A 19,536-nucleotide genomic window follows, 5' to 3' on the forward strand; every position below is an offset into this window, starting at 1 on the left:
TACCGCTAGATGACTATGCTGAGACACACCACTAGTGTCCTTGCCTAGCAGTGCCTGACTTTTTGCTAGAATCTAACAATGTAGCTATGGCTGAACTTTGGCCTACTTTAGCATATAAAAATTTGCTCACTAAGAACCTGTGAACCACAATCCCAAACTGGCAGTTTGATTTTCTGTGTACTGAATTCTTTACCTAAAGTAAACTTCTTTGAGTTTTATGCACATGATGTCTTTTTTTAAATATAAGTTTTTCTAAAATGATACTATAAAAGAATCCCAATATATCGCCTTACGCACAGTATCGAAATATATTGCAATATATTGAATCGTGACCCATGTATCATGATACGTATCGTATCGCCAGATTCTTGCCAATACACAGTAGAGATGCAACGATAGACCGGCCGGTGACCGTAATTGGCCGGTTTTCACGTGCTCGGCCATGACCGGCGACTGGCAGGTCAGTCTGACATATGCCGATTTTATGCCGGTCAGTGCTACAATTAACTGACAACATAAGTTATAAGAGTTACAGTTCTCAAGGACGCACGCACACATGGACGTGACAGCACGCAGTCTTTTTCCTTTCTCTCAACTTTTCCGCCATGTGTTGGGCGTACCTGCTCGCGGTGTGAAGCGCGTGTCCGTGCTATTCTCGTTATCTTCAGCATGTGTGCAGAAGATAACAAGTTTGCAATATGCAACACCTGCAAGGAAAAAGTAGGGCGTGGAGGGACGCTAAAATCGGTATCAGCTGGACTAACTCAATGAAAATCGGCCTAGAAAGTTGTAATCGGTGCATCTTTAATACACAGCCTTAGTCTGAACACACACAAAGTCCCAGTGATATGGAAAACAGTGGAAATTCTACCACTTACTAAGAAACCCAGACCAGTTGGACTGAACGATTTAAGACCAGTGGCACTTCTGTTGCTATGAAGTGCTTTGAGCGGATCATTTTAATTTGTCTCAATATACAAACCCAAGCTCACATGGACACATTACAGTTTGCTTACAGAGAGAAAAAGGGGAGTGGAAGATGCTGTCACAACCCTCCTGCGTGGAATTTACAAGCACCTTGAAACACCTGCCTCTCATGTACGCATCCTGTTTGCAGACTTCTCTTCAGCTTTCAACACCATCCAGTCACCCATAGAGAAGCTGACAAACATGGGTGTAAACCTCGCTCTTGTAAAGTGGATTCAGGACTTTGTAACAGGCAGACAACAGTATGTGAGGGCGGGTCACAGTCAGTAGAGAGCCATCATGACAAACACGGGAGTGCCACAAGGATGTGTTTCATCACCATTGTTATTTATTTTATACTGTACAGTCCGTCCAGAAAAACGTGATTATGCAATCGCATAATTCAATGCATAATCAGCCAAAGTCCGCATATTTACGTGCCGGGCCGCGTTTTTATACGCCCGATTTCCGAGATAAGCTGTCATGATTTCATAAACCCCGCATTTGCGTTGCAAAAAAGTCACATACAGTACAGGCCAAAAGTTTGGACACACCTTCTCATTCAATGTGTTTGTTTATTTTCATGACTATTTACATTGTAGATTCTCACTGAAGGCATCAAAACTATGAATGAACATATATGGACTTATGTACTTAACAAAAAAGTGTGAAATAACTGAAAACATGTCTTATATTTTAGATTCCTCAAAGTAGCCACCCTTTGCTTTTTTTGATAACTCTGCAAACCCTTGGTGTTCTCTCAATGAGCTTCATGAGGTAGTCACCTGAAATGGTTTTCACTTCACAGGTGTGCCTTGTCTGGGTTAATTAGTGGAATTTTTTCCCTTATTAATAAAAAAGCAAAGGGTGGCTACTTTGAGGAATCTAAAATATAAGACATGTTTTCAGTTATTTCACACTTTTTTTGTTAAGTACATAAGTCCATATATGTTCATTCATAGTTTTGATGCCTTCAGTGAGAATCTACAATGTAAATAGTCATGAAAATAAAAAGGAAACGCATTGAATGTGAAGGTGTGTCCAACCTTTTGGCCTGTACTGTATATCTTAACAGGAAGTTGAAAAATGTTGCGTTTACTTCACACAAGAGCAGCCATTTTCCCCTGTTGCCATGGGAACGTTATGAAGTGATGTAATTACGCAACGTAAACCTCATCGTCTGCCACCATTCTTTTTTTTTTCTCTTTTACATCAAACAAGTTTATGCAAGTTCCTGCAATTTTTGCAAGTTCCCGCAATTTCATCGCATAAAACTGCATAAAAATCCCGCATATTCCATCGCAATTTTTAAGAAAACGTGCCGCATAATCAAGTATTTTTGCCCGCAACAATCACAAAAAAACTTTCTGGAAGGACTGAATGTATAGTAATGATTGTGTCTGCTACCATTCCAAATGCTCACTGATTAAGTTTGCAGATGATGCTGCCCTAGTCGGTTTTTTAACAGACAATGAACAGGACTACAGGACTGAGGTTGACTACTTTCATGAATGGTGCAATAAAAACTCACTAATTTTAAACATTTCAAAAACAACTGAAATTGTGATTGATTTCAGGAGACTTTCTGTCCAGGAACAGGAACATGCTGGACAAGGTGACTAAAATGGGCAGGAAAATTACTGGATCCGATGTTAAAAGCATCTCCAGCCTCACAGAACAGTACACCCTCAATCTGGCCCTGAGGATACTGGATGATCCATCCCACCCACTTTGCTCAGAGTTCCCCCTCCCCTCCTCTCTGGATGTAGATATCGAATGACCCTAACAAAAACCAAACGTGCCATTACATCGTTTGTGCCGAAGAGCATTCAGTTACTCAAACAGATCAGACACAGGCACACAGACATTTTATAATGTGCACTATTGATAATTTAATTATTTATTAAGTCATCTTTACTACTGGATTGCATGTCACCACCATTGCTGCGTTGTTGTTTATGTTCCGTTTTCTGGATCCTCTACATCTTCATTGTTGTTGGATGTTTGGTGTGGTTTTTATTGTTTATGGTTATTTACTGTTGTATCTGCTTAAATGTTTAATGTGGCTCCCTTGAGTGCAAAACAAATTCCCCTCGGGGCAATAAAGGTTTCATAAATAAACTGGGCCTAACAGAACTGGACAATGCTTTCAAAAAGTGTCAAAAGTCCATCTCTAATGACAGTAAGTCCTTAAAGAAGAGGTTACCAGATCCTCAGGAGTTCCTTACCTCAATCTGAGTGGGGCCTTTGTGTCGACAGCAGGTAACATGGACCACAAAGGGCCACTGATCCGGCTGCATGAGTACTCCAGCAGCCTGGGCACAGGTGGGGTGGTAGGCAGTGGGACAGCGGCCATGGGAGCACTGTACGCAGCAGCCAGACGCCTTCTTCATCCGCTTCTTACAATAGTAACATTTCTGACGGAGGTTAAAGCACAGGAGCCAAAGGTCAGGAAACTGCCATGGATTTGAAATGACTCAATGAAGGGGAAGCTGACACACGAGGACCAGTAATAGTTGCATGTATTAAGAGTGCAGCTGAAGCCGTTACACTTCATAGCTTCACATCCTGTTAGCTTAGTTTAGTTTAGTTCTGTGGGTTAACAAAGTTTGGTCATAGATACCCTGGCCATTATTTACCTCGCCTGCAGAGAGAAGTAGGGTTGGGTATCGAATAGGGGTGGCACGGTTCACAAAACCCACGGTTCGGTTCGTATCACGGTTTTAGGGTCACAGTTTTCGGTTCTGTACGGTTCTTATACTATTTAGCTATATATCATATACTCCACCATATGATATATAGCTAACATTTGCATATTGAATGCATGTTGCACAACGCTTGCACACAGCTGCAGTTCTACCTATTGAAATGAACCATGAAATCCAAAATGTTCCCACACACCAGACTTATACGAGGCTCACCGCCTCTCAAAATCGGACGAAAATCTTTTAAACTGACCTTTGTCGATCAAAAAAACCAGACAGATTCAACAACTGTATGGCCTATTTCTTGCTTTTCAGAAACACGTTTCGGTGAACTATTAGCCATTAGAGTCCGTTTTGAAATTCCGGGAGCATTAAGACCCACGTGACGCGTTCGTCAAATCAGCTACCATGTGTTGCGTTCGTCACGCTCATCCCGCTCGTCATTTCCGGTAAGTGTTTTAACACAGGTGTCGAAAGTGGGCACTACGGCATTAAGTGGTTAGTGCACATTAACAGACTGTTAATAGCCCCACATCATCACATACCCTTCACCATACCGAGAGATTGGCATGGGGTACTTTCCATAAAATCATCTCTCAATGCAAATCAAACCAGCTATTAGGCTAACCGACATAAAACCATGCAAATCTCTAGGTATGGTGAAGGGTATGTGATGATGTGGGGCTATTTTAATTCCAAAGGCCAAGGGAACTTTATCAGGATGCATAGTATCCTGGATCCATGAAATAACTGTACTGACTTTTGTTGCCAGCGGTTTAGACATTAATGGCTGTGTATTGAGTTATTTTGAGGGGACAGCACATTTACACTGTTATATAAGCTGTGCTCATCATCATATGTACATTGTATGTACTGGTGTTATTGTTGAATACATTGTGATTACATATTTCTAAAATTGTATGATGTTTTTGTTGAGTTATTATTACACAATACTTTTTTTGACCTTTTTGAATCTTGCCCCCAACAAATAACCCATATTACAAAAAAAGACTAAAACTAATTAAAACTAAACTAAAACTAAGTATTTTCAAAAAATTTAAACTAAACTAGCTAACCCGCTTTAAAAACTAATTAAAACTAAACTGAATTTGAAAACAAAAAGTCAAAACGAAATAAAAATAAAAACTAATGAAAAATGCAAAACTATAATAACCTTGGTAAAAATACCTCCTGATTTCTCAATGTTCCTGTTTTTTTTTTGTTTTTTTTATTACTGTTGATGCAAACTCAACAATTTCTCCATGTTTACCCTTCTGTCCAGATAAATTCAGTATAACCAGAGTCATGTCATACTGACCGCTCTGATGAAAACTCGAGATATCCCGAGGATCAGGGACAAACCAGGCAGGTATTGTGACTGGACTTAAACTGTTTTTTGCTCACCCTTCAGCATGCGCTGCTCCTCTTTACAACAGCCTACAGTGTGCGTGTTTTTGCTACAATATGTGTGAAGATATAGATTGATAAGTCTTAGAAAGAGATAAATCTGTGTTTGATTTGGAAATATACTGATGACTGATTATCTCTGACGCTAAGGAATCTCTTATCTCTCCTATTTCCTTTTAGCAAATGTGTACAAAACATTCAGGTAGCAGCTTCTCATTTTCGCCAGATAAAATGACAAATGTTGACTTTTGTTGGTTACAGCTAATATAGTCTATATCGACGACGTTTCATTTCCGGGATTGCTCCGGTGACGCCGAAAATTCCGCCGGATGTCCCTCTTTTTGGCCGGATGTCCGTTACCGTCCTCTTTCTTTGTGTTGGCGTTCTAAACTCTGGTGGATTTCTGAGGACTATGGTTAACTGCTCCTCAGATCTCTGCAGGATAAATCCAGACAGCTAGCTAGACTATCTGTCCAATCTGAGTTTTCTGTTGCACGACTAAAACAACTTTTGAACGTACACATGCTCCACCAAAACAAGTTCCTTCCTGAGGCTATTTTGCAGAGGCTCTGTCATTGAGCACCGCCCAAGACGATTGTGATTGGTTTAAAGAAATGCCAATAAACCAGAGCATGTTTTTCTCCCATCCCGGGAATTCTGTGTGGACTAGCCAGACCTTCCTCCGCAGCGCTATGGAGGAAGGTCTGGCAATAGAAGTTATATTAGCTGTAGCTAAGTCATGTTAATTTCACAAGTAACTTGATGACAGAACACAATGAAAGTTGTTGGTTGTGTGTCTGTCCTCGGCTAAAAGAGCATTTGCCTGTTGCTTTGGATCGCAGTTAAAGGAGCAGTTCACTGTACCATAGATAAATAAATTGTACATAGTACTCAACTCCCTGGGCTCTCTGTAGTCCCGGAACAAGTTTTCTATCGAATGGCATTAAGGAGAGTGGAGCGCATAAGAATTGAAAGGCATATCAGTGCCAGCAGACTTTGACGGAGGCTGAACAAAAGACAAAAAACCCTACAAAACGCATGTGCAACAAATTCCTTCACAGGAGGAAAATCCGAAAATGCTATTTTTAGCAATAGCTTAGCGAAAAAGTTGTGTCTGGTTTTCCATTAGCGCACAAATGGATACAAGACACTTCTTGCGGTCTTTCTTTCAGACTCTGTTGAAGTTTGTTTTCACTGATGTGCTTTCATATTTTATGTGCAACTCTCTCCTTAACGGCATCAGATAGAAAACCTTTTTGGGGCGATAGAGAGCCTAGGAAGGTAAGTACTATATACAGTTTCAATTGTTATGGGGCGAACTATTTCTTTAACTTCCGGCTCAGACGTTTCACATTAAAAAGCCTTGCAGCAGATCCGAAGGCTAAATCCCACCTGGTAGGCCTTTCGTTTTAATTGGTGAAGAAACACAGGACTTCTGTTAGACAGAGATACATGACTTGTACACATGGAATTAGGGTTATGGAAATGTTCATTATCTTAAATTTACAGTGTAAACTACAGGAGACGGGGGATTTTAATCACCTTTTATTTAATTTATTTTTTAGCAATCAGCCTCTATTTGTTCATGCTATTATTTGAGACTCAGCAATTATTTATAAACCAGCTTATAATGGAGAATGTAACGGCAGCTTATCCATACAAGTGTGTGATTGTTATTTGAACTCACCAGTTTAAATCTTTGCAAAGGGATTCCACTTAAATCCACAGGACTTCTTTCAGTGATGTTGACAAAGCGAGCCTCCAGCACAGCCACTGCACACAGCACATGTACCCACCTAAAAAACACACACAGACACACACACAGTAGTCTTATTGTTGCGGTTTCTGGTTTATTATTTAATGTTTATTTGACAGGGACAAATGCGTACAACATTGCTTTATAAAGAATACAAAGTAGATGCCATGCATACAGGTTTATAGCCATGACTAATTTGCAACCCCTGTCCCTGTTTCCTGGTATTGGGAGTGTACGGTGTTTGCTTTCCAGGAATCCTTACTCTTCTTCTTTGAACAAACATAACTATGATCTAACTGTTGATGGTTTGACACATTGAGAGAGTTTACTTAATTGACAGCTGATTCCTGTTTAATACAACTAATGGCTTTGGAGGTACACATTCTACCGTGCCCAAGTATGGAGTGTTTATTAGAAGGATAACCCCTTAAGATGAATCATCTCATTTTCAAGGGGGGGGTCCTTAGTGTTTGATCCTGCAACCATGGCAACATGCCAGGCCTGAACTAGTGATAACGGTGATATTTAACAAGCTACATCCAAGACTCCTCCAGGGTGCAACGCTATAGTTAAAGAAGGCCTTTGGCGATCTATGTGGCAGATACCTATATGATATAAAACTCAGTCCCGCCCTTGTTCAAACACAGGGAGCAGAGGAGAGTCTGTAAGGAAGACAATCATAAACTACCCTGGAGACATGTCATTCGCTCTGCTACTCTCAGCGCCTTTCAGTGCCGACAGAAGAAAAGAAAAAGAAAAACACATTAAGAACCGGGTTTCGATTGTCATCCCAATAAAAAAAAAAAAACACCAAGCCAAGGCCCTGCGTTATCAGAGGACATTGTTGCCTGAAATTCCATTAGCAGAGGAATAATTACATTTTTCTCATGTATCAGCCAATAATATATTGGCCACAGGGTGCAATTTCTTTGTTTGGTTGTTTGGAACCTACAAAAACATGTAATAATTAAATCCCCCTTCCAATACCATGGATGACACCCGACCAGGCGTGCCAAAACACTGATTTATAGGGGTGTCAGAAAGAAAAAAAAACGATACATTTGATTGCGATATTTTATTTTGCAATACTGTATCGATTTTCAAAAACAATATCAATATTTGTTTTTCTTTTTTTTAGTTTACGTGCAAAAACTACTCATTTCAGACGGTGGTTCACGTTTATGTTGTGTTTAAGCCCCCTACCGCTAGATGACTATGCTGAGACGCACCACTAGTGTTCTTGCCTAGCAGTGCCTGACTTTTTTCTAGAAGCTAACAATGTAGCTATGGCTGAACTTTGGCCTACTTTAGCATACAAAAATCTGCCCACTAAGAACCTGTGAGGAGTTGAAAAAAGTCAATGAGCAGCTTAGCACATTAAAACCAGTTTGCTGTTATCCTGTTTAAGGATAAAGTACCGTTAGTACCTGTCTGTTTATATATAAGGGTGTTTACTGTGTAAATATTTTTTGTTTTTATTACTAATATTATCATTATAACTAATTCAACTTTTTCGAATTCTTATACATCATGTATATTCTTTTCTCCTATGTCTACTTAATGTGCATTTGTGTTTGTGTGTAAAAAAAAATAATTCTGCTATAGCACAGGAATTTCCCCAGTGTGGGATTAATAAAGTCTATCTTATTTTATCTTATCTTATACTAGTGCAGATGTTCTAAAATGGCTAGATGTACTGCTTCTGGTGTTCCTGGAATAACTTACTTGTTGTTGTTAGCTTTCTGCAAGGCTCCCCCTCTCAGCGAACACAAACAGCAATTCTGCAAAAAGAGCATCAGTCAACTAACCATCCCAACAATAAAGACCTGCATTTTTCACTGTTGTAGCTTGTAGTAGTCGACTAAAATCACATTTAATTCGCAGCCATTATCAAAACCAATGGCCATCTCATGTTAATGTGGGTCCAACAGTTATATATGCGATTTATGACGGTATTGTATGGCTATAACCATCTTCAGTGCAACACAATGTAACAGTAGAGTCTTCCATCTAAAACTCCAGAGGATAGGAACATCTGAATTTTTAAATCTGCAGTTAACGTTCATTCCATTTGTTGTTTTCAGTCTACCGAATGCTGTGTTTAACACCGGATTTCTGTTACCAGCAACAGCAGCAGCTGTCTCATTAAATACTTGTTAAGCATGTTGGCAATGCATCAAATAATCCTGTTACTATGGCAGGCTCTGACACAAAGCTAAGCCTGAGAGGTTGAGACTGATCTCTCTTAAGGCCCTGGCACAACTGGGCCAGATTTTTTTTTAACTGAAACGGGGGTGCGTTGAACACCCAGTTCTGTGTGCAAGCGCTCTGCCTTTTTATTACCACTGGTTTACAGCCACCTCTCTGCTGATTGGGTATCACCTGTGACACAGCCAATAAACGAGAGAAAACATATCTCAAAGCCGTTGCACACTGTTTTGAGATTGAACGTGCTCCAGGCCAAGAGCAAAGAACTAAAAGGTGCAGAGGCCTACTGTGGCGTCTCCTCATGTTGCCTGTATCTTGGCCAAAAAGTTGCACTTGAACACAACGCAAAGACTACAGCCGACAGCCAAATAGCACGTATGTCCTGCACCTGCGTGAGAATAACTCTCCATGCCAGCAGGTGATGGTAATCTATTCAAAAAGGGAAACTGGTTCCCCAATCAGCCAGCGGCAGGCAGCACAGAGCCTACAGTCTGTGTGTGTGTGTGTGTGTGGTGGTCAATCTGTCTCTTTTTTTTTTTTTTTTTTTTTTCTCTCTGTGTGTCTGATCGCACTTCTTAAAGTTGATTTGAATGGCAAAACAGTTTTTTTCCCTTACATTACACAATAATAAAAGTCATAAATTTTAAGAAGTAAAAGGTTTTGGATACATTTTTACTTCTTCCAACCATAGGTTAAATTAAGAGTCATTGTAGATTTACATATTGCAATAATATCATAATCCTACAATGAATCATCAATCATCTTTCTAGATGTTGTGTTGTTACTTTGGCCAGGTCATCATCAAAAAAGCGAATTAGTACATTCATGATTTTGTCCATGTTGATATTAGTTGTCATGTACATTTATTAAAAACGTTTCATATAGCTAGACGTCTAAACTCTGGGACAAGGGCGTTGGGCTTCAGATAGCTTTTACACAGTGGCCATCGTTAAGGACTAATTGTGTTCCGCTATGAACGTGCACACACGTATTGTTTGTATCACAAACACGGTCGGTTAGTGAAGGCAAAGTCGCAGCGGTAGTGGTAGCCGTCGTTGCCGGTAACGTACTCGTATGACGGAGTACACGGACCAAAGCTTTGTGACTAGCAAACACTTTCTTACCGCTGCTGCCGTACAGTGTCTTCCTTGAACAAGCGCTGCAGAAGCAAGCACCCGGCTCCCTCAATTTGAGGCACCAAGTGCTAAACGGCTTCCCGTCTCCACCCTTTTCCTCTTGTCCTCTATTCATGCCCAGCGCCATTTGTTTTTAACTCCTTTCTCAACTAGAGCTGTATCTACATGCTCCAAGTTTAATAACCTTTGCCTCCATTTTTTTTAGCCGCGTTACCACGGAGACCACACCGCACTCTCGCTTTTCGGCAAAGACCCGCCCTACTTTGCATCTGATTGGCTGGAACTCGTTTCATTGGTAGGTGGAAGTTCGATGATTGGCTAAATCCAGCGCATCAAAACAAATCCCATGTGGACTTTTTAAATTTATTTACTTTTTCTTAAATAGTGATACTCCAGAAATCGGGCAGCAGGCCCGAGTACTTTAAGCCCTGCGTTAGTTAGAGCTGCGTTCCTCTCATATGATTGGTAGGTGAAATCAATTGACTCGAAAATAATAAACTGCATGAAAGCTCCCAATTTTATTTGATTTTTTTCATCACGGCCGCACGCCGGAGATCCGGCACGGTGCCGGAATACTTTAAGCCCTGTACATGTGCTCTCTGCAGCATCACTCTGATTATTTGACTTCCTCACAAACCTTCAAGGTGGTAAGGCTCACCAAGAGTACATCACAAGTGGTGTTATCACAGTAAGATCACATTAAGACTATACCTACACTACTTACCAGCTTTAGAAGTGGGGGAACTGAGGAAAATAAAGTGCACGAGCAAACAATGCGAGCGGTTAAAAGCAGCCAATTATATACAGAATTTTGTTTATTACTTCATATTTCGTAATTTATTTCATATATTTTGGGATATTTGATTCATGAAGAACCAGAGATATAGATCAGTAACAGTACCAATCATCCTCATTTTTGTGGATCATTAGAGTTGACAAAAATAACTACATAAAGCCCAAGTCACTCAGGGGGTTCTGCTCTTGATGCCACTTAACCACCTAACCACCAAGAGGGCTCTGATTAAACAACAACGTGCCATGGAGAGTAAGTCTACACTGGGGTGTTAACTGACCTCAGTCATGGCGTTGGCTTTGCAGCGCGCACATTTCCACTCCTTGCTCACACTGGCTGGGTCCACACCGTAACAGCCTGGAATATACAAACACAAAGACACAGTCTAACACACTGATGTAGTGGCTGAGAGACTCAGTCAGTACATTTTCATGCACACTAATGTTCCACTATTTTTCAGAATATGTCAATTTTCCACATTTGATACGTCCATGTAAACAGCATATTCTGTTTGAATATTCCGAATAAGGCCTTTTTCCGTATTCTGATTGAAACGGGTGATATTCTGGTGTTATTCAGGTTTTAGGAGGCATTCTTTGGACATGTACAGTATACAGCGCATTTGGAATATGCGTCTCAATCAGGGTTTTACCACAGTTTGTTTATGGCCTCTTGCCTGTTGGCTGTAGGGCTTAGTTACTTTTTTGCTTTGCAATGGTTACTGTACACAAACCAACCAGCCAACAGTTTGCAGGGCTGGGTTAGAGTTGCACGCCAAAAAGATAAGCCCACAATCTAGTCGGAAGGAGAAACACAGCTACTTTCAAACATTATGAAAAATATGCATATCAACAGGTTTTCGGATATGCCCAAACATCGCAACGCTGACCTTTTCAAGAAGGTGGTTGAAGGAATGAACAGGTGGACATCTTTGAAAAAAAATCCTATTTTTTCATGGCTGCATGTAAACAAGAATATTAGAGGAATATACACTTTAATTTGCCATTTATAGAGCTTACTCGAAATATCGTCTTTTTCGGAATAAGGGCAAAATCCGGAATATTATTTGTATATAAACATAGTCAGTGTCATGTCATCATGAAGGTCTGTTAAGCATGTGCTGCCATCCACAGACATTGTTTAGTCAGTGCAGTTGAAAGTGGTTGTGTTATGCCAAAGATCTGCCATCAAAAGTTGCTGTCTAATTCTATAGGAACACGATTCTGTACCAATGACATATGAAATTTGGGGGAAAAAAGACAGGGTTTATTTAAGAACACTGTGATCATGTGCACACAGGCTGTGTTACATGTTTGCAGCAAATAATCTCAGTTCAAGTGTGCGCGCGTGTGTGTGTGTGTGTGTGTGTGTGTGTGTGTGTGTGTGTGTGTGTGTGTTAGGCTTGCACAATATATTGGCTTTTTATCGTCATCGCGATATCAACTGGTGCGATAAAACACATCGCGAAAGGCTGCCACGTATCGGGAAAGACACTCAGCATTGTGTTAGTTGAAAGACAATATCAGTAGAAAACTGCACTCACTTTTTTTTTTTGTGGTGCCAATTTTATATTCAATTCAATGTTCAATTTGTTCAATTAAAAAATGTATATAATTTCCTTTCGTTTATTTCAAATTCCACTTGCTGTGTTTTAGCAAAATACTGGAAGCCGCCGAAATGCAGAACTGAGTACACTTTAACATCTGTTTATGTATCGCGATATTCAACAACATTATCGCATTTTCCTCATATCGTGCAACCCTAGTGCGTGTGTGTGTATATGTGTGTGTGTGTGTGTATATGTGTGTGTGTGTGTGTGTGTGTGTGTGTGTACTGACTGGTGTGAACCCGGATGCTGCACTGAGAGCAGCTGATGAGGAGGCTGGTTCCATCTTCCTCCAGATGAGGCGTGACGGGCTGCTCCTCGCACTCGGAGTCCTCCTCCGTGGTGGTGGTGAAACACATCTCTGGGATCAGAGGTTTGGTCCGCATCCGCCCGCCAGCCACCATGACAGGCTTGTCTCCGCTGTTCCCACACTCGGTCTGACGGCAGGCACAGCACGCAGAAACACGGAGCTTAATATCAGCAAGTAATATCCTATTCAACGTATTACAAATCAGTTCATAATTGTCAATTATTTTACATGATCGCAGTTTCTTTGCTTAACCGCAATTAACTGCTAACATTAGTTAAGGTCTTAAGGGGTATGACTGTTGATGGTAGTCGTTGATTTTGTTTAAATGTGCCAAATTGTAATAATATAAGTGATTATTGGTCAGACTCTTGAGCTAAAGCTAGGCTAGTTGTTGGCACTTGATCCTATACACGTTCATAGCAACAAACAACCCAGATTTTAAAAAGGAAATGGCAGAACTATGCCTCCATGACATTATATGTAGTCATAGATATGATATAATGGCCACTGTTCATCATACCAACTGCTACGATTATTATGACTCATACTTCTTTATATCTGTATATCTGTATCAGTGTCTCTGTGTCCCAACCGGCAGCGGCAGGTGCTCCCCAAGAGCCTGGCTCTGTCGAGGTCTTTCCTCACCACTGTTGCACCAAATGCTTGCTCTTCGGGGGTGGGAATTGTTCGGTCTTTGTAAATTATAGAGCGTGGTCTAGACATACTCTATCTGTAAAGTGTGTTGAGAAAACTCTTGTTATGATTTGACACTATGAATAAAATTGAAATTGATAGATATATATTTAAAGGAGACCTATGATGCTTTTCCGTATTTTCTGTCACATTTATAATGTTGAAATGTTGAATTTTCATGTTAAAGATGCAGTAGGTAATCCTTATAAAACTAACTTTCTGTCATATTTCCTGAAACTGATCCTATGTTTGAGAAGAACTACATGAAGCAGGTCATAAAAAAAAGAAAATCCGGCTCCTCTGGCACCACCTACAACCTGTAGTGCGATTTGCAAAAATCCACAGCTCCCTGTTCAGATGCACCAATCAGGGCCAGGGGAGGGAGGTGTCTAACTGCGTGTCAATCACTGCTCAGGCACACGCATTCATTCTCCCTCGTGGGGGGAGGGGCTTAGGAGACCGTTTGGGCTTTAGCAGAAAGGGGTGGGGAGGGACTGAGAAGTTGTCGATGTTCAAATTATTTGGCTAAATCCTGGATCTTCACAATCCTACCTACTGCACCTTTAAACGTGGCCAAAGCGTCAAATAATGAGGTAAACGTATACACTGTTCTAACCGCTCTGGTTTCAACGGTTGTTTCTACTCTCGGCTCTGGATCACATCACTCGGACTATGATTGGTCCAGGCAGGCTACTGCAGTGTTTTTTTTATTTTTTATTTTCTATGCTACAGTGTTTATATTGTCACATGTAGCTTGCTAAAGTCAGAAAAGCTTAATGACTGCATGTCTCCATAGTGCATGGTCTATAGCGGACCGGTAATGACTGGCGAGTGGAGTCTGCTCTGGTACCGCCGGTTACCTGCTGGTAGGTGTGAAACAGCCTGCAGATGGAGCAGTACGGAGGTTTGGATTCCATGAGCTGGTTGTACTCTCTCTCTTTCTTCAGGTTGGGAGGTCTGTTCTGCCACAGGTGGGCCAGAGGTTTAGCCCAGCTCTCTCCTTCCAGGCCGCCCTCCTCTACTGGGGGGGCCTCCTCTGGAGCCTCTGAGGGACAAAGATGAACAGCAGCAAAGTTAGCATACACATGCAGATCAAATAACAACTAGCAGTGCTCAGCATAAGTGAATACACCCATGCTAAAGTTGACTAGAAAGAGGAATAAAATAAATCATCTTTTGGAAATTGATCTCAATGCCTTAATTAAAAAAAAAAAAAGAGGAAAAATCCAACCTTTAAAAGGACACCAATTTTCTTTGTGAATGAATAATGTAATGTATCGTAAATAAATAAATGTTCTTCCATAATAATACAGGCGGCATAAGGGAGTACACCGCTATGTTAAATTCCCATAGAGGCAGGCCGATTTTTATTTTTAAAGGCCAGTTATTTCATGGATCCAGGATACTATGCATCCTGATAAAGTTCCCTTGGCCTTTGGAATTAAAATAGCTCCACATCATCACATACCCTTCACCGTACCTAGAGATTGGCACTGGCATGGGGTCCATAAAATAATCTCTCAATGCAAATCAAACCAGCTATCAGGCTAACTGAAATAAAACCATGCAAATCTCTAGGTATGGTGAAGAGTATGTGATGATGTGGCGCTATTTTAATTGTTACCTAAAATGTGGGACAGGATACCTTAAATAAAAACAAGTGGTGTACCCCAGAAGGAGAAAGGACTGAGGCATGTCTTGGAGGGTGATAGCAAAGGTGCAATTCTTTTTTAAATTTTTTTTATTTATATGCGTATTATGGCTTGGGTCAGGGAAGGGGGACTTGTTAAACAAAAGTTGTAATGTACTACCTGTGAGTGCAAAAAAATCAATAAAGAAACTGTAAAAACAAATAAAATTGGGTTTTTTATATTCAGCCAATATAAAGCATGATGGTGAGGCATCCCAGTGAAGTTGTTGCAGCAAATGGGACAGACCTTCATCACTCATGCCGTCCTTTATGAGCGGATGGTGGCCTGGCAGCTGCCCTAGATCGCTCTCCAGCTCTCCATCTGCAGCCAACTCTTCTGCCACCTGCTGGAGAGACACAGACACTGTTACTATCAGCATCCAGGCTGGACAAGCCTTCCAAGAGACCATACCTTCCATTCTGGCATCAACCAAAGGTCACTCTCTCGCCTCTAACTGGTTCAGAACGCAGTAGCTAGGCTTCTCACTGGTTCTAAGAGACGACACATCACATAACCCCAAAGCTGGCTTCTCTCCATTGGCTCCCTGTTCGCTTGAGAATTGATTTTAAAAATTTTACTGATCACTTTTAGAGCTGGTTTGGGTTTGGCTCCTAGTAGTCTCGCTTTGCCAGACCCTCCGCTGGAGGTGAGTCTAACCCACATGTGTCAAACTCAAGGCCCGCGGGCCAAATCCGGCCCCTCGCAGATTATGATCCGGCCCGCATTTCAATTTAGGTTCACAATACATTTTGGCCAGCCTAGTTTTTGTCACTTTTTCTGACGTTTTTGTCACTTTTGCTTACATTTTTGTAATTCTTTCTGACGTTTCACTTTTTCCGACGTTTTTGGGCGCTTCTTATCTATGATGGCTGAGGAACTTTCTCCTGACTTCTTTAGGACTTTATGTTGACCAAACTGTGAGTGATAAGACTATATGACACATGCAATAATACAGTCAAATATATTTTACTTTTTCAATTAAATAAAAGCCTATCAATAAACTAAACATGTCTGGCCCTTGATGTGAATCTTGTTTTCCAGTGTGGCCCTCTGGGTAGTTGAGTTTGACAGCCCTGACCCCTTAACCCTAACCCTAACCTGTATCAAAGTCACAATTTCTTTTTTTAACCATACCCAGCCCTCTACCATCTGTGTCCACTCACTGCTTTGCTAACATGTCTGCTGTCTTTCTCCGTCTCCGTGTCACTGCCCTCACTCTTCTTCTCCTCCTTAGGCGGGGCTTCTCCCTCTCCGTAGTCTCCTTTGGCGTAGCTGTGAACGTGCAGGACGTCTGCGGGGCTCAGCGTCCTCTGGAACACCTTGTGTGCCGGGCTGCAGCCGCTGTCCAGCTGAGCTCCCTCCTCAGAGCACACAGCCACGGGCTCGGGCGGACCGACGTCTGCAGCCGACACGCCGTTCTTCTCTTTTTTGGACGCGCTTTGTCTGTGTGAGGTTTTCTTCGCACTGGCTTTGGACTGGGATTTAGTCTGAGGCTTGGTCTCTTTCTCCTTCTTAGGCTCCGTCTTGACTTTTACTGTGTCTGAAAGAATAATACAGCAATGGTATTAGTCGTTGGCCGCTTGACTGGGGTGGGTGTGGCCCATCTGCGTCACAGAGCTCAAAGCAGAAGTGAAAAAAAGGAGTTCAAGATATTTTTTGGGACATTCAAGACATCCTTTATCCTGTGGATAAGCATCTTGAGTCAATTTCGTTGGTTTTATTTCGAGAAAATAATGGTTTGTCTTAACAGTAACTTCCAAAAGGCCACGAGAAACCAAGGCAGAACACCGTAACACCAGTTACCGCTCTTTGACTTTGTTTTGGAACTCTCAAACTGAGTTAGGGGTACAGAATAGCATTAAGTAGATGGCTAAAAGTCATTGTAAATCATCAGACATATATGCCATGATCACTACATTTTATACAGGTGTTACTATAATGATTTTGTAAATTGTGATCAGCAGCCATATATTGATAATGTGGAAGTTACTGCCTTTTGCCTTGGCGTGAGTTCTCACTTTTTGGCAGAATAGAGCTCACCCGTTCAATTGTTCCATTGACGTTTCAAATATTGCTTATACGTCTGGAACCAAGCCAACCAGCTACGAGATGAATCGTGACCAGAAAACATTTGATTCGGCGCAAAAAAACATTTTGAAAGGTGCGTGTTTGGCCATTTAAAACAATGGGTGTTTGTTAGCCTACCAAGCTCGACCCCCACCCCACTCCCATCATACTCAAAACGTCATACTGACTCCCTCTCATATCTATAACACAGTACCAGGACTCATAACATTTCATACTCTAATCACAAAAACACTTATCATACATACACTTACACGCCTATTCATGCACACACACGCACCTCCCCCACCCCCATTGTAAACTGTCCCCTGTAGCGTTTAGTCAAATACTGTCTTTATATGTTTTATGTTCTTTGTGTACACAAGCTCTGTTTATATATGTCAAATTGTCTTTGTATACTGTATGTTACATGTCTCTTACACTCATTTGGGTTATGTAAGGTTTGTGGGTTTTTGTAATTATTTGTATAACACCTATGGCAAAACTTAATTAAAAAATAAATAAAAATACCAACAACCAAGCTCTGTTGTGAAACCTAGACAAAACGAGAGCGAGCAGTCCCAGAGTTGGTTATGCCGTGACAAAGTACATTATTGCGACTACTTACACTACTTGATTGTCCTGAACCGTTACAGGACGTTGGCTCACTATGTTCCAGTTCTTTATATGAAACAAATAATTACTGCGGGATTTACGTAATCCACTCTAATTAGGTCTACACCCTAAACAATAAGCTCCACTCATCATCAGAATATACTGTGCTTGTTACTACATGCTTCAAATCTGATAACTGGAGTTTATTATGGAAAATAAAGCTGGGAGAGTGACTGCAGCGGTCTCTTAAGATGTAGTGGTCTGTTTGACCTAAAAAACATTTCTTATGATGAAAACAAAGAAACTCAGGTGGGTAGGTATGTATGTCCAATTTTGAAACACATTATAATAAAAGAAAATACCATAATAGCTATCTGAGGCAACTGAATTCTTTAGAGTATAGCCTATATATTCACCAGTTGTAGGGCCAATTCTAACTCCAAAAGATGCAACACCATAGCACCAAAAACCCCAAAAATGTAAGGGGAGATGTGACAATAAGCTCAAAAGAGAGCTTTGATCACGTAGAATACATGCTCTCATCTTAAAAATGTACCAAATAGGGTTTAAAGATCCGTTTCTATTCATAGGATGATTTTTTTTTTTTTTTTTTTTCACTTAACACAAAACCCCCAAACTGACATAAGATCTCTACAAACTGTACTGTACCTTTATCTGGCTTGACAGGGACTTTAGTTGGAGACTCCTTGCGTGACAGCTTGGCCTTCTTTGGCTCCACCTCCTCAGTCTCCTTCACGGTCAGCTCAGGTTTGATGTCTTCAGAGGCTTGGACAGCTTCCAGCTGACGCTTTGTCCCAGTCTGAGGCTTCGGACTGATGCATGGGAGACATTAGTGAAGACATGTCAGACAGGACTCACAGGGAAACATTCTGCATAATGAGCATCTTTACTTTCGGTACTTTAAGCATATTTTGATGCAAATACTTGTTGTACTTTTACATAAGTAAGACTTTGAAAGACTTTTACTTTTTTTTTTATTTTTACCCTGCAGTATTAAGTGCTCATATTGTGCTTTTTGGCTTTTTCCCTTTCCTTTATTGTGTTATATATCTTTGTTGTGCACGTTACAGGTTTACAAAGTGAAAAAGCCCAAAGTCCACCCCAAAGGGACTTACCATCTCCAACAGAAAACACTGTTCACCAACTGCTCCAAACAGCTCTATTGTAGTCCAGCCTTTACTTCAGAGACAAACGTGCGTCCCTTTGTAACACATGTTATAATGCTCGCCTAGCTGCTAGCGTGGCATGCCCTCATACTCTGCTTCTGACTGGCTAGTAGTCCTTACCTAGCTACTGCGCATGTGTGAATCCCAACAAAGATGGTACAGAAGTGAGATGCCTCATTCTGTAGCTAAAACAGAGAGCTAAACACACAGGGTGAAAAGAGGAGCTGCAGCAATGTGCAGTACAACAAAAATATGGTGTTTTAAAAAAAATTTAACCATGTAAACATATTCTGATATAACCTCTAAATACAATTATGAACCTGAAAATTAACATAATATGAGCACTTTAAGTAAAAGAGCTGAGTACTTCTCCCACCACAGTACTGAACGGAAGCCAGT

At 40.9% G+C, this 19,536-nt stretch overlaps 1 protein-coding gene across 2 annotated transcripts in view; it reads right to left on the reverse strand.

Annotated features, from left to right (window-relative positions):
* kdm4aa (lysine (K)-specific demethylase 4A, genome duplicate a) overlaps positions 1 to 19,536 on the reverse strand; it is a 49,517-nt gene that overhangs the window by 12,810 nt on the left and 17,171 nt on the right. Inside the window, exons 10-18 of one of the 2 annotated variants that reach the window (XM_039811555.1) lie at positions 18,620 to 18,783; positions 16,435 to 16,811; positions 15,518 to 15,614; positions 14,441 to 14,625; positions 12,810 to 13,014; positions 11,252 to 11,328; positions 8,560 to 8,615; positions 6,766 to 6,874; positions 3,195 to 3,383 (exon numbers count right to left, since the gene is read on the reverse strand). In XM_039811555.1, coding sequence (XP_039667489.1) covers positions 3,195 to 3,383; positions 6,766 to 6,874; positions 8,560 to 8,615; positions 11,252 to 11,328; positions 12,810 to 13,014; positions 14,441 to 14,625; positions 15,518 to 15,614; positions 16,435 to 16,811; positions 18,620 to 18,783 — 1,459 coding nt within the window. Of the gene's footprint in view, positions 1 to 3,194; positions 3,384 to 6,765; positions 6,875 to 8,559; positions 8,616 to 11,251; positions 11,329 to 12,809; positions 13,015 to 14,440; positions 14,626 to 15,517; positions 15,618 to 16,434; positions 16,812 to 18,619; positions 18,784 to 19,536 lie in introns of both variants that reach the window. The other variant, XM_039811554.1, reaches the window with a different exon arrangement.

This window comes from Perca fluviatilis, chromosome 9, assembly GCF_010015445.1.
Source record: "Perca fluviatilis chromosome 9, GENO_Pfluv_1.0, whole genome shotgun sequence".
Classification (NCBI taxonomy): Eukaryota; Metazoa; Chordata; class Actinopteri; order Perciformes; family Percidae; genus Perca; species Perca fluviatilis.